Raw genomic sequence first — 16,142 nt, forward strand, 5'->3', positions numbered from 1 at the left:
ATCTAATAATCCATTCTGATTTTATAGAAATTACTTGGATTTCTGGCAAGATGAATGACTCTACAATATCTGCATGATAAACTTTAGAAACTGGAAAATAATACAGTTTTAGCATCTTATTGTTTGAAATCCTAGGCCAATAAATGGTGAAGCCAAATACTGATGAGTTTCCTAATACAGTATAGTGGAATAGCAGTGTATCTTTACATTGACTCCTTCTTTCAGAATTAAACACTGTTGATTGGGGGAACATCTTTCCTCCCCCGAAATCGGAAAAGACAGTCTAGAATCAATGAAGCAGGTGATGATCTTGAACCAAATCTATCCAGAAGACGAATCAATAACCTCAGATCTTGGCATCTGATTCTTAAGCAAATTTAGTACGACACATCAGCTACCTACCAATATTAGATAAGCCTCCTTTTTGGGATATTTTCTCAATGGCATTTTTTAAGTCCTTGGTATTTGCATTGGCCTTCAAGTTAAATTCAGTAGAAGGATCATCGCTGTTTGCAAAACAAAGAGGAAAAAACAGGTAAAACCCAGTATTAATGGCAGTTCATTAATGAAAGTAAATACAGTCAATTTTCAGGTATTTTTTTTTCCAAACAAAGAATTATATGCACAAATAGTTCCTGAATGCTGAAGTTTATGCTTTTACTTTTCAGAGTTAAACAATTAGATTTTCATGGGTAATTTGTAGAGATGATTTTTTAAAGCAGAAAATAAAACTTGCTGTATAATAAACAATTAAAAAATAGTTTACTATTAATCATTACTAATAATTTGCTGTGAATTATTAATAGTAATAATTAATAGCAATAGGAAATCATTAATAATAAATTGTTCAAATTGTTTAATAATTCATATTGAATTAGTAGTTTACTATTTGCTTCCATCTGCTAATTCCATCTTGTTCAGGCTTTCAAATAACTGGAAATCAGCTCTTTGGTTTAATAAAGGCATACCTACTTAATTTTACATAAGTTTATCAGTAGTCTATTGTTTTTGTTTTCATGTTGGAACTTGAGATGGTTCTTCCTCAAGGTATCTAATTAAACTTTCTGAACCCATTATCACCTGAGTCAAAAACATAGCATGACCCATATTTCGTCTCTAAGAGATTAGTGTGTCATGTGGCACATAGCTCTCCATGAACTCTGATTGCATGGACTAACTTTCCTTCCCTTCCCATTAGTTAGAACCCTTATATCTCTGAAACATATCCAGGAAAATATAACATTATATAAAGATCAAATTTAAATTAAATTTTGGATAGCTAGAATTGGGCACTAATCTATCTAATTTTATATATATATATCCACCCCCCATGATGCATATTTATTATTTCAATACACTCATAATATAAATAAAATGAAATATAAATAAAATGAATAATTTGAAAATAAGCTATCCCAAATCAGCAATATTCAAAGAAAAAAAATACTGAGCATGTGCGAGTTGCCCAATCTGCTACATCTTTTATGCCATTCTGCTACATCTTTTATGCCATTCTACTGGAACTCTTGGATATATTTGATTACTGCCAAAGGCAGAACGTTAATTTATGACACTTTTTTTTTTTGCTTTGACCTTCCTGAAGGGTTGCGTCTACTTTTAGAGTATATTTAATACACAATAGAAGAAATGAATGCCCACCTCATCCCATTATTGACCAATGGTCTGTTATGATCTGTTAGCAAATCTAAAGTCAGATAATCTCCTAAATCCATAAAAATTCATGAAATAGGATTTAGAAAAGGACTTAACTTTATTGGTATTTATTTTTGTAGGGGCTTGTATATATATATATATATATATATATATATTTGTTTTCTGAGGTTCTCGCGGGTATTTGTATGTGGATCTTGAAAATCCCCTGCACTGCCTGCCCCACCACATACATTGGACAAACTAACAGAAAAATAAGTGCACGCATTGAAGAACATAAGAACTCAATCAAAAAAGAAGAAACAACCTCTTCCCTGGTCCAACACCTCAAAACCACAGGACATGAGATTGACTTTAAAAATACCAGAACCATCGCCAAAACCGAACACTTCAACAACAGAATAATCAGAGAAGCCATAGAGATAGAAAAACGCCCACACAGCATGAACAAACAAGATGACACCTCCCGCCTTCCAGCCATTTGGAAACCCGCCCTCATGAACAGATGAGTACCTAACATGACGAATGACACCAGACCCACACCCATGAGAGCCACACAAGATGCCACCACCACACTTCCATGTAGAAAACAGACTCACACCCACTCAGAAGATGAGACATGACCACGGACCAGAAGCCGCACTGCAGCTGCATCACTACCCACTTCAAACCCCTCCGAGCCATACATGAAGCAAACCGACACCCACTATGAAGATGCAGCACGACCACGAACTCGAAGCCAAACAGCAAGATCACAGCTCACCAACTCAAATCCCCCAGCAACTAAGACTAACCTGAGCACAACCAAGACCCCACCTGAACAGAACACGCCTCCAGCCAATCAGAACACGACCAACCCCCAACCAATCAGAACACAGCCAAACCCCCACCAATGAGAACACCCCCACCCAATCAGAACACAGCCAAGCCCCACCCAATCAAGTCACACCCCCACTAGCAGTTAAAAGGAAGAAGCAGCTGCAATCTCACATCACTCAGAGAAGCACAGAGCCGAAGACAGAAGCCTGAAGATGATGAATGAGACTTCATCGAAACGTTGCCTAGATACTTCGAATCTTACGCGGGAGAAAACCCGAACAACCAAAGATCCACATATATATATATATGTGTGTGTGTGTGTGTGTGTGTGTGTGTGTATATGTGTATATGTGTATATATGTATATGTATATGTATATGTGTATATATGTATGTATATGTGTGTATGTGTGTGTGTGTTTGTGTGTGTATATGATACACATTCTAAAATCTATATTATCTTCTTAAATATATGGTTTTTATAAAAACAATGCACTATTACCCATACTGAACAATGCCCATGAGAGGCCCTATTGGGCCAACATCCAAAGCTTGAGATACATCCTTGAGGAACTGTTTCTGGATCTGAAAACGGCGCCTGCCGATGCTCCAGCTGCCATCCATCAAGAAGGCTAAGTCAACTTTGCAATCTAGGAAAATAAATTAGATACATTAAAATATATCTTAGAGGAGTTTGGGACCGTTTGTATTATATGTTCTATGTTCAAAAGATCATAACACCTCATTTATCTCTCAAATGCTTTGCCAATCATTTGTGGTTATAGTCATGATTGCAAGTATTCACAGAAGACAGAAGATGCAGGGCAACCAAGATTGCCTCAAGTAGCACTTACAGTCCCTAATTTCACTGGACGTGTTAGAGCAATAAGCTGCCATCCAAGTAACTCTTTCATGGCCTCTCTTCTAATCCTGGTATCCTGGTATCTTTTTTTGTGACCAACAGCGAAATCGAAGGGCCATACAAAAGCTTCAAGTGAGTACTAGATCTTTTGAGCACATAAGGGGTAGTCACAGACATTGAAGTAATTAATGCTTATTCAGAAAAAAATGAGAGTTGGATCCAGAGTCACTTAGAGAACTATTGGTTTGACTTTTTTTAGAAGGAACAAAAAAAGGAGAAAATGATTTCTTTATCCCTGTTGTACCCTGAAGGTTCTTCTGAATTTTCACACAACATGGGAAGTAAAACAAAGACTGCAGGGGAAAGGAGAAACCAATATTGTTTCTGTTGGATTTTCCTACTCTTTGAATAATTAATCTGCCTGCAGCCTCTTAGAGTTGTGGGTGTGAGCTTTTAAACTATCTATGCTTTATACCTACTAATAGGAAGAATGCTATGGTTTTTTTTCTTACTTTCTTCTGACTTTCTAAAGATGGAGGTTACTTGTTCATGCCATTCAGTTCACCCATGAATAGAATGAAGTTTAGTCCGAGAATAGCTTAGCTATGTAACACAGTTTTATTGTGGTGTACATCACCCAAAGCCCTTCTCTGATTGATGTACACAGTTAAGAAGTATGAAATATGGGAAGAGAGAATGTATTGGAAAAGACCCTGATGTTGGAAAAGATTGAAGGCAAAAGCAAAAGGGGATAAGAGAGAATAAGATTGGTTAAATAGTGTCATTGATGCAAGGAACATGAATTGGCCAAAGTCTGGGAGACAGTGGGGGACAGGGTAGACTAGTGTTCTATGGTCCATGGGGTCGCAACTCAGTGATTGAACAACAAATAAATAAATAAATAAATATCTTAAATACATGTATTTCCACTAATCTTATTATATGGATAATATAATTCTGAATAAAAAAGTCATTCCTTCTCTCTCTCTCTTTATAGTAACCAAACTGATTATTATCAGATAGTACCTTCATCATTTATTGTTATCACTGCAAACTAGTGAAAAAAAAATCTGCATTTATTAATAAAATAAAATATCACCATTTGAATAAAGCTGAATGGAAATTAATTTGTCTCCACCAGTAGTTCTGCTAGATTTCTCTTTGACACCATTGCTCCCACACACCCAAGAAGCAGATTTCATTCATGAAATGCCAAACCAATAAAATGTTCTTCTCTTTGTCCACTAAAAACAAACGATTATGAAAGGACCTAAATACATTTTTGATTCACATACTTGGATTTCCCTGGGAAACTGGCTTCAAAGTCTTTGGGACTATGTCTTCCTTGGAGTTGAAACCTAGAATGATCAATGTTATATATTATTAAATTTGAAGGTCAGGAGAGAGGAGACATTCACATCAAACATCAGTCTGCTAATTGAATGATGAACAAAGAAAGGGTGGAAATACCTTCAGATGCTTGATTCAGCACAGAAAGGGAAAATGTTTTAAACAAGAGTGAACTCCTGTCAGTGTCCAGATAAGATGGAAGAATTCAGTTGTAAAGCATAGGTCCAGTTATGCCTTGGTACAACTTCCTTGGAGAGCTCAGAAAGCTTTACAGTCCAGTGTTTTCAACCTATTTTATATTAAGTCCCATCACTCGCTTTCAAAGAAACTGGGTCTCAACAAGATAGAGGCAAAAAAGTTATTGGTGCAGGTAATCGTTGCCTTACAATCACAATTGGGATCAGACTTTCAGTTGCTAAGCAATGCAGTTGTTAATCACATGATTGGACCCAATTTTTACAACTATTTTACCACATTTATTACAGGAGTACCTGCAGTTTTTAAAGGAATCCTGCTTCCCCCATTGACTTTACTTGTTGGAAGCCAGCAGGGCAAGTTGCAAATCAGGATCCCATTACCCCAACGATCATAAAATGCAATCACATGACCATGGAGATGATGTGATGGTTGTAATGGAACTTTGAGGACAGGTTGTAAGTCACTTTTTCTGAGGGTGTTGTTATTTCGAATTGCTGTTACACAAATAAATCACAAGTCAGGGCTAGCTGCATTACATTTTTCTGTATAAGTGAAATGTTAGGAACTTAAGCTAAAATTTCAGTGACGTCGGATGCGTCCTAACTACACTGTTTCTGAATGCACCTGTGGCATGTTTACCACCTAGCTGAGAAACAGCCCCATAGTACATGTATTATGTAGTACATTGCTGGATGTGCAGGCCAAATGAGGAATTCTATATTCTTCACCTACTGAATGAGGCTATCCCTGGAGACGCACTGTTGAGGTAATTCCCCATTAGGAGAATGAGCGCATACAGGGAGACATATTTGAGAGAAGTGTTTGAATAATACAGAGCACACAGATAGACTGTACAGTAAATGTAGGTTTTTACTTCCAGAAAGGTTTAAGCAAAGTCCAAAATAAGCAGTCCAAAAGTCATTCACAGGTAAATCAGTCAGTTTTTCAATCCAGGGATAATCCAAATATCAAATTCCAGTGTCAAAAACAGTTCAGTAACAGACTTACATTAAATCCAGTAATATCAGTCAATTAGAAGAAATGGAGCAGTCAACAGAAGGAAACAGAGATACACTTACACTCTCTTCTGAGACTCAGACTAAAACAACCCAGGTTTCTGGCTCCATCTTATGGCTGTTTGAGAAACCACACCCAATTGCATGCTCTTGCATTCCCTTAAAGATATAACACTAAAATCTTTATCCTGGTTTATATATTTCTAACTCAAATACCTGTTAGATGACTTACATTCCTAACATGCACTGGCAGCACAAGTGGACACAGACCCTCCCACACCAATTAAGTGAGTCAGCCTTATGGTATCTCGCAATACCAATCCTTAAATGCTGCACAATTTGTGTGCCTATTTGCAACCTCTTGGCTCCCCTTTAAAGTGCTGACTTTACCCCTAAAAGCCTGAAGATCCCCAGAGCTTAAAAGACTATCATGGGAGAAGGGGGCAGGGGAAAGACACATTTTGCTACTACAAGTTGGGAAACACAATTCTTTTTTGAAACCCAGACAACACAGAGCATCTTGGGTTCGCAGGTTAATTATGAAGTTCTTATGGAGAGTTGAGGCTTTTAAAAAATATTTTCACCAATTCTGCTTGCATTATCATAGACATGGCTCTCTTTTTAAAAATGTAAATTTATGGAAAGTTTTAAAAGCAAGAGCAAAAATCCATTCAAAGTAAAATAGAGTGAGAAGGAGGGGAAAGGAGAAAATAAAAGAGAAAGTTAAAGTGCAAATAAAAGGAAAGAAAAAAGGTGGAAGAAAATTAGAAAAGAAAGAAAAAACATATAGAGAATTGACTTCTTATCTTTTTTCATAGCAGTAATGACTAAAATTACAGGTCTACTTCTTTCTATCCTGTCTGGTTGTCAAAACCATTAGTTCATTTTTTTCTATTTTATTTTTTTTTAAAGTCACAAGTCAGCGCTAAACACAAATATTGCCTTTTCTCTAATCAAAAGGTCAATCTGGTCACCTCAGCAACTTCTATCCTCTTCACCAAATCACAGACAAGGCTTCCAATGTTGCCTTGAAAGCTGGCTATCCAACCTCTGAACAGGAAGGCCACCCAATGTGCATTTCTCAGAGCTGATTGAAAAGGTTGCTGTTTCCAGGGAGGCCTGCAAGGTTCCCAGGCTTTCTTTAAAATGGCATTGTCAAGTCCTGAGAATCTCAGCTCATTGACGTGGGACTTTGCAGCAAGCTAATTAAGCTTTTTCACCACCAGATTGTCACAGCTGTCCAGGCTCATTAAATCTCTGTTCAGGCAACAGTTGTCTCATACCAACTAAAAATAATTCTCTTTGAAATGATAATTGGCACACATCAAACAATCACTGGGCCAACTTTGTATTTGCATTCTGGGCTCTTGGAAATCCTCTGTCGTGGTAGCTCCCTCTATCTAACATGGAAATTTTTTTTGCAATGAATCACTTTCTATCCCTTGTGAAGCATCTGTTGGCTTGTACAGTTTATTTCCTAATACTGACAATCTTCTAAAATGATTGGAACATCAATGGATGCTTTGGCCAAAACAAAGAAACGCAAACACAAATTGAGGACTTTTGTGTGCTTGTGCACACTCTTTGTGTATTTCCAACACCGGGCATTAATTTGTAACATGCAACTATCTGAAAGAAGAAAACCTAGAATAATCTCATTTTACCTTATGCACTGGGTGAATTCAGCCTGTATGCCAAATGAGCCCTGAAAGTACTTTTTCAGTGGGGATCCATAAATGAAAATTGATCAGCTGATCAAGAGTGGGTAGTACAGTATACATCTAATTCAAAGCACTTTAATTTACTGTTTCACACTATCTGACATATTTGGTTATATGGCTTGATTTGCATATAGTTTTATGAACTGAGTGGAACATAAGACTCAAAAGAATCTTATCTCATCATCCTATGTAAGGAACTTCACCATAACGAAAAATAAATGCTTGTATTTCCTGCACACATGATATATGCACACTCGTTGCACATTGTTACTGCTTAATTGACTTTGTGGAAAGATTTTTACCTGGGTCCAAAAGGCTTGATCCAGACTTCCATGCATCTGTTTCAGTAGCTATTATGGACAAAAGACAAACATAATTATCAAACTCACAAATTAATCTTAAACTAATGGAAAAAATATTATATCTTAAGAAATACATAATTTTGTTGAAATAATGCAAAATAGAAGAATTGTTAGGAATATAAGTCACCTAACAGGTATTTGGGTTAGAAATATATAAACCAGGATAAATATTTTAAAACTGTATCTTTAAGAAAATGCAAAACTGTAATTAGGTGTGGTTTCTCAAACGGCCATAAGATGGAGCCAGAAACCTGGTTTGTCTTAGTCTGAGTCTCAGAAGAGAGTGTGAGTGTATCTCTGTTTCCTTCTGTTGGAAAGTATTGCTGTTCCTCCATTTTTCCTAATTGACTGATATTTCTGGATTTAATGTAAGTCTGATACTGAACTGTTTTTGACACTGGAATTTTTTATTGGATTATCCCTGGATTGAAAAACTGTCTGATTTACCTATGAATGACTTTGGACTGCTTATCTTGAACTTTGCTTAAACTTTCTGGAAGTAAAAACCTACATTTACTGTACAGTGTATCTGTGTACTGTGTGTGTGTTATTCAAACACTACTCTCTATACGTCTCCCTGTATGCGCTCATTCTCCTAAAGGGGAATTACCTCAAAAAGAGTACCAATAAAATAAACCCTGCCTTAAGTTTATTTTGAGAGGCCATTTCTGGCTGTCACAAAAATTCTTGGAATTTTTAGAATTTAGAAAATTTAGAAAATTTACTAGGAAGTAATAACAAGGAATTTTTCAAGCAAGTATATTAAGATAGTTTTACTTTTAGGAATATGAGTTCTTTCTAAGAAAATAAAAAATAATAATAAAAGCTTTATCTATTTTAGGATGAAGAATAGTTCTGTTACTTGTGTAGCCACAAGCCTTAAAGTATTTTACTGATCAGTTAATCAATAAACTGTAATATTCTCTTAATTAGAAAATCCATTGAATTAGGACATACCTTGATTTTGAGTTCTTCCTTGCGCAGCTTGAACTTGCCCTAAAATAGGAATTGAGATAGAATATTTTATTTGAAGTTTTGCAAACTTTGTAAAAAGTTTTTTTTTTAAAAAAAAGGATTGATTTTGCCACTTTGAAAGTTGAAAATGCTTGTGTTAATTCTTTAAACTAAAGCTGTGATGGTGCAGTGATTAGAATGCAGTATTGCAGGCTTATTCTGCCAACTGCCAGGAGGTCACTCCTGACCCGTTCAAGATTGACTCAGCCTTCCATCCTCGGTAAAATGAAGATCCAGATTGTTTGGGGCATTAAGTTTAGTCTGTAAGCCACTTGGGGCTGTAAAGCACTATAAAGCAATATATGTCTAACTGCTATTGTTATATTATAGATATAATTCAAATTTTAGTACTTTCTTTTCTACTGAATGAAATCAATTTAAAATAGGTTTTAGTAAAGCCACACCCTGTCTTGGTACTTACTTGATAATGATGCTGCTGCCACCGCTGAATAAACTGGATGGACATTACTAGAGCCTAAGAACGAACAAGAAAATATCTTACTACTGAGAACAAAAGCACAAGAATGGTAGTGTGTGAAACAAGCTGATGGGGGCAGCAGGGAAAAAGAGTTAAAGCATAAATATCAGCCTAGATATTTTAATTCTGGATATATTTTTCACTTCTTGGTGACTTAATGAATACAATCATGCAATTTTCTTAGTAACAATACTGAAGGGATATTTGATCCCTAAAGAAATGGGAAATAAATGGTGAAGTGAAATAATGCGTACACATGTGCAAAGTGTGTGTGTGTACACAAAGTGCACCCTCCAAGCCACGCCCACCAAACCAGTGATAAATTTTTTTGAAACACATCACTGGTGCTCTTGTAATTTCAATGGTCACTAAGTGAACTTTTGTAAGCTGAGGACTACTGTAGTTGTGCCAGAAGAAAGGCCACACACTGTACTTCTCATTAATATCATTTCACTAGAATAAATGGAATAAAAAATACATTAAAACAGAATTTAAAAAGAAAAAAGATATTCACATCCCTAGCAGAGTTTTTTTCAGATAGAACATGCAGAGCCTAGATTATTAAAGGATTTTTGGGCAGAGTGCAGAAAAGTACTGGATTTGAATGAAGGAACTGAGATTGAACCTAAAGAAGATGAAGATTATTGGCCATCTTAATCAAGAACTGGAAGTACAGTTGTATCTAAAAAGTTTAAGCCCTCTGATCAAGAGTGTCCCAAAGTTTAGAAAATGAGTAAATGATGCGGCTAAAAAGAAGTGGTTATATCAACCATGAAGTATAAAAGAAGCATAAAAGTTTGGGAATGGCCTCTGTTTGGAGGTCTGAAACATGCAGTGCATGGATGGAGAGCTATGGGTATTTCTGAATGAAAAGAATTGTGTAAGGTTGAAACATTTTTTAAATCCACAGTGAGGTAACATTTAGAAGACTCAGACATTTCTCTATTTCATTGAACTATAAGAAGTAGGAGGAGATAGAGCACCCTCAGACTTGCAAGATTCGGAACAATCTTTTGTGGAGATGAGATGATGAGATGAGATGAGAAGAGAATGGTGTTGAGGAGGCAGATCTAGAAATATGTTCCATTGCCCTATTGAATTGGGTTATTAAACAGCTTAGATTGTGAAGCTCTTCTCATTCCACTCACCCAGATCCCTGACCTTGTGCACTGCAATGAGAGGCTTTGCCACTGTAACAGTTGTCACTTTGGTGAAGGTCATCGGTGCAATGGTGGTTGAAGTGGTGGTTGTCTTTGGAGTTGTGCTGACAAATCCGGTTGTGGTCGTAAAGGGTTTGAATGTGCGAGTGGCACCATGTGTAGCTGGTAATGGAGCAGCAGATGTCTGAGATCCTTTCCGTAATGAATTTCCTATATTGTGGTTGAAATATAGCATCTCACTTTAGAAAAAAAGCACTTTCTTTAATAGCTTTGCCCTCCATGTGTGCCAGCTAACATAATTAGGTTGGATTTCAGCTGTAGGTTGGGGGACAGCAGTAGATAAAGGTACAATGTGATCTACATGAAAACAGCTAGAACTAAGAGAAGTCCCTCATAAGCAGAAACTCATGAGAAAGATGTTGTGCTCAGCAGTCCAGCCGTCAACCAGCACTTTCATTTGCAATGGTTTGTGCTTTCAAAGTATTTTGTATCAAGATTGCTCTTCTTAGTAAAAACAATAAAATAAACAAATGTTCTGACTATGTGTGTATAGATATACATGTAGTCAAACTGGGGCCTGAATATAAATAAGTAAAATGTAAAATAATTTAGAAAAAAAATAATGTAATGATGGGTAATTTTGAGGGTAAAGATTCATTCTCTGAGCTTGTGGGTTGGTTTCCAAACATTTCATTACCAGGCTATCAGCAGAGTTTAGGGGATGTCAGTGTTCTGCTCAGGTGTGGGTGTGTCAATTGAGGGTCTTGTGATAGGTCTTGTGATAAGTCAGCTGTCTCATGAAAAAAGGGAGCCCAGAAAAGTTGTTCAACAGTGTCAAAAATAGCTCAAACTTGCATTGCAGATATAAATTAGAACAGTATAATCATGATGAAGATTGCTAGTGCCTGAAGATCATGCATTAAATTTTACTTCAAAACATGGTGAAAAACTCACCCCCAAAGCAGGAAGCATTGGAAAGGATCCAGACAATAATTTTACAGTATTAATTCCAAAGCTAGAAAGATATAACAAATCCCTGGTCTCTAGCCTTCCAATAAGCAAAGACCAAGAACTACAAAATGACATGTATGAAATATTGATCACAAACCGTTGGAACATACAGATATGCTAGCAGAAGTTTCCAAATACAAAATGGATGGCTTTATATTTGAGAAGGAAAAAATAAACCAAAAAGGTTAAGATAGGGCAGGGGTGATCAAACTTGTGGCGTCACACTGTCATCACAATTTTTCCCCTTCACTAAAATGTAGGATGGTGGTGGGCATGGCCAGCTCATGATGCATCCAGCCTGTGGGCTGAAAGTTTGACACCCCTGACATAGGATGTCGTTGAAGCCACAAAATTAGTAAAGGCACATTCCTAGAAATGAGATTTTGTATCTTTGCTACATGAGTTGGGTCAAGGCCTTGATGATGAGAGTAAGAGGCTGACCCTACAACTGGGGTCAGTAAAGTATGAGGAGGGGCAGAGTAACATAAATCCTTGAATTTTATTTCTCAGGCCATAAACTCTGGTCAGTTAATCATTACCAGGCACAGATTTGTGCAATAATTTAAATTTTTTTTCAAATAAACCATGTTAAATGATGAATACATAAAGGGGCATTAAAGAAACATGTATAATATTATACTTGTATAAATTAGCATAAATATGGTTACAAACTGATCCTGCTTAAGTTCTTAACCCAAGTAACCACAACATGGAGAAACAATAATACACCCTCTAGCAGAAAATCCATCACTTGCCTTTAGTGACTGTGCTTTCAGAAGACGAATAGGTCAGAATTGATGGGTACTGCACACCTCTTTTGGGCTTGCCTTCTAAAGAAAACAAAACCAAAAGCTCCAGTCAGTGAACATATGATCATACGATCATAAAAGCACTTACAATTTTAAGTCAGCAGGTAAGGAGTTGAGGACTGCATCAGCTGTGCATGGTATATTAAGAACTTGGCACTTGTATTCAATGATGTCACATATGATTATGTCAAACACAAATGATATCAATTATGGATTTAGTTTGGTTAACACAAATTGCACCACTGACCCCATTTACACAAGGGGGCAGTTATTCCACTTTGGTTTCCTCATGAACACCATGATTCACGAGATCATAACCCTAAGGAATTGAAGCAAGCAAGGTCTAGGAGAAGACCCTTTTCTGCTGTAGCCCCATCCCTGTGGAATATTCTATCACTGGCAGTGAGAACTTCCCTCTCTTTTGGTCTTCCAGAAGGGTGTCAAAATCTGGCTTTGTCGGCTGGTCTAGGACCTCAAGAGGTCACGGCTGGAGGTGGCTGGTGGAGTAAAGAAGACTTTATCCCTTTTCCATCCAACTCTTAGCTCTCTTGGTTCAGTTTTAATATAAATCTTAATAATATTTTAACTCTGTGTTCTTTTAATATTTTAACTATTATTTATTTGTTTTATAACCTCTAAGCTGCCCAGAGTCACCTTGAAGAGGAAATGGGCAGCAGAACATTTAAATAAATAAATAAATAAAATTTTCAACCTTTACATGGTTGGCTTCATCTACTATCCGAAACAAAAAACTTACAAACTGCATTCTAGAACTGTGTGATATTTGAATCTACCCAAGGTATCTCTAACTACAGAAGAACGGTGCTGTATTTGTAGTTAGAGTATTTGAAAACTTTTAGGCACTGAATTTGTTGTCCAGTGTCTTTTTTTAAAAAAATCAAGAAATGAAAACTTTCAGTTGGTCCCATATTGTGATATTTGCTATTGAACTATATATTTTTATTTATTTATTTTAAAAGACCTATAAAGCAGTCCATATTGTAACACAAACCTGGGATTCACACAAAACATTAACCTCTCCACCAATCAGAATAAAAACTATAAAAATACATGGTCCCCTTAGGTAATGCTCTCCCATATTTCCACAAATTAATAACTTTATATTAACAACTTAAATAACAAGGGGAAACAGTTTTAGGAATGTTAATGTGACTTTTCTTGTGCATTTTTACTTAGTTTTCTGGTTCTCCCTTAACAAATGTAGCTTTACGGAGTTTAGTGACTAAAAGCAAAGACTTTAACATCCTACTTTTTCAGCTATTTTAATTGGTTTCTTTGCATTATGTTTTTTAATTCTCTCTATGTCTGGAACCAGAGGTATTTCATTTTGATCATATAATCATAGTTGGAAGGGATCTTGTAGGTCATCTAGTCCAAACCCCCTGTCCAAGTAGGAAAACCTACACCATTTCTGACAAATGGCAGTCCAATCTCTTCTTGAAAGTCTCAAGTGATGGCGCTCCCACAACTTCCGAGGGCAAGCTGTTCCATTGGTTGATTGTTCTCATTGTCAGAAAGTTTCTCCTTATTTCCAGGTTGAATCTCTCCTTGTTCAGTTTCCATCCATTATTCCTTGTCTGGCCTTCAGGTGATTTAGAAAATAGCTTGACCCCTTCCTCTCTGTGGTAGCCCCTCAAATATTGGAAGACTGCTATAATGTTTTCCCTGGTCCTTCTCTTCACTAGATTAGCCATGCCCAGTTCCTGTAACCATTCTTCATTACGTATAGCTATAGATCTTAACAGTTATTAATTAAATGTGGTCTGTATATACTGTACATATATATGTTTTCTTAAGTTTTCATGATGGCAGATGAGATTCTGCTGAAACGTCGCTACAACTTTAAAAGCACAACTACTATGATGTGGGAAAATACCCGAGCAAAGCCGAATGCCATACATGTATGTATGTATGTATGTATGTATGTATATATATATATATATATATACACACACACACACACACACACACACACACACACACACACACACACGTATACATCAGGGGTGGGATTCAACCGGTGTTACTACTGGTTTGGTGACTACATTTTGTGCAAAGCAGCTGAGGTTGATAAAGCAGGAAAAAAAGGTCAGGTAAGAGCCCAGGCAGGCAGGTGGACCAAACAGCAGCAAACACAAAACCGATTCTGTGTCTACTGCTCTTCAGAGTACCAGTTCTTTAGAACTGAGCAGAACTGGTAACATCCCACCCCTGATATACATATGTGTATGTATAAACACATTTAATTGCAGGATCAGAAGCCATGGAGAGACCTAACCAGTGGTGGTATTCTACCAGTTTGGCATGGTTCAGCTGAACCAGTAACTCCGAGACTCATGTGTGAGTGAACCAGTTTGCTCTGATGATCAGCTGCTGGACCAGCCTGCCCTCTCGCCCTGGCTCTTACCTGACCTTTATTTCCTGGTTTTCATGCTCAGCTGCACAGTGGATTGCCATGCATCAGCTGTTTTACACACAGGGCTTCCAGCAGAAGGTGAGTTGCAGGCCCTACCGAACCAGTAGGGAATTTTTTTTGAAACCCACCATTGGACCTGACCCATAGAACTACCAAGAGTCAGTTATGACTGATTGGATAACGTCATCATCATATATAATATAGATTTATAGACCTACTAAATATTCATCAGCCACACTGATTTGCTGCTCCATACCTCTTGACTAGATCCTATCTGTACATTTGAACGGAAGCTGTTTTATTGATCCTCTTATTTTCCAAAGTGGTGGTTATGTAATGTTTTTATATTCTTTTAGCCATCTGTTATTATCATGAGAGAGCCAAAAATAAAAGTCAATTTACTGGAGATAGTTTACTGAAGAAGCTGCTAAAAAAAGTAAATGTGCCTACTGCACTAGTTTTAAAAAAAATATGGAAACTAAAAATAGTTTGTTTCAATTTGCTAAACTCATCTGGAAGGCACTCATCATCCCCAAAGTTAGGATTAATATTTGGAAATGTTTTGTCTTGAATACTGAGCTCATACAGTCTTAATTTAACTCCCAATTTGTGTGTTTAAGAAGCTCAGCTACAGATTTGATGCAGATTATATGCTGTGCCAATGCTATGATTTCTCATCATAGCTTATTGTAAGCTATCTTATCTTCATCGTGATCTGACATAAAACTCAAACTGAAATCCAGGAGCTAATGTAAGGTTAAATGGGCATAGTCCTCAAAATAGCAACAATAACAACAATAACAGCAACAATAATAGCAACAATAACAACAAAAATAATAATAATAGCAACAACAACAATAACAACAACAACAATAAATATGCCAGGAAGGCTTGCTGACTACCAGAGAGACCAAACTGGCCTACAAGAAAGACCAAATGCATTACAGAATAGAAGTATGGGAAGACAAAGCACTACATGGCCAGTACATTAAAAACATAGCAGGGAAAGCAGATAATAACAAGGCCTGGCAATGGCTAAGAACTGGAAAGTTAAAGAAAGAGACCAAGGGATTAATTCTGGCTGTGCAAGACCAAGCCTTAAGGACAAACGTATACAAAGCCCGAATTGAGAAGACAGGAACAGACAGTAAGTGCCACCTATGTAAAGAAGCTGAAGAAACAGTGGACCACCTGGTAAGCTGCTGCAAGAAGATTGCACAAACTGACGACAAGCAG

The 16,142-nt window shown here is 36.9% G+C and overlaps 1 protein-coding gene across 6 annotated transcripts in view; it reads right to left on the reverse strand.

Moving 5' to 3' along the window:
* VIT (vitrin) overlaps window positions 1–16,142 on the reverse strand; it is an 86,568-nt gene that overhangs the window by 5,803 nt on the left and 64,623 nt on the right. For 3 of the 6 annotated variants that reach the window (XM_087936174.1, XM_026695484.2, XM_087936167.1), the window contains exons 6-13: window positions 12,416–12,490; window positions 10,638–10,859; window positions 9,433–9,486; window positions 8,955–8,993; window positions 7,938–7,985; window positions 4,646–4,708; window positions 2,991–3,138; window positions 403–506 (exon numbers count right to left, since the gene is read on the reverse strand). In XM_087936174.1, the coding sequence (XP_087792300.1) occupies window positions 403–506; window positions 2,991–3,138; window positions 4,646–4,708; window positions 7,938–7,985; window positions 8,955–8,993; window positions 9,433–9,486; window positions 10,638–10,859; window positions 12,416–12,490 (753 nt within the window). The remainder of the gene's footprint in view (window positions 1–402; window positions 507–2,990; window positions 3,139–4,645; window positions 4,709–7,937; window positions 7,986–8,954; window positions 8,994–9,432; window positions 9,487–10,637; window positions 10,860–12,415; window positions 12,491–16,142) is intronic. The other 3 variants (XM_087936188.1, XM_087936178.1, XM_087936169.1) reach the window with 2 other exon arrangements.

Source organism: Pseudonaja textilis, chromosome 1, assembly GCF_049901715.1.
Source record: "Pseudonaja textilis isolate UNSWEBS1 chromosome 1, rPseTex1.2, whole genome shotgun sequence".
Taxonomy (NCBI): Eukaryota; Metazoa; Chordata; class Lepidosauria; order Squamata; family Elapidae; genus Pseudonaja; species Pseudonaja textilis.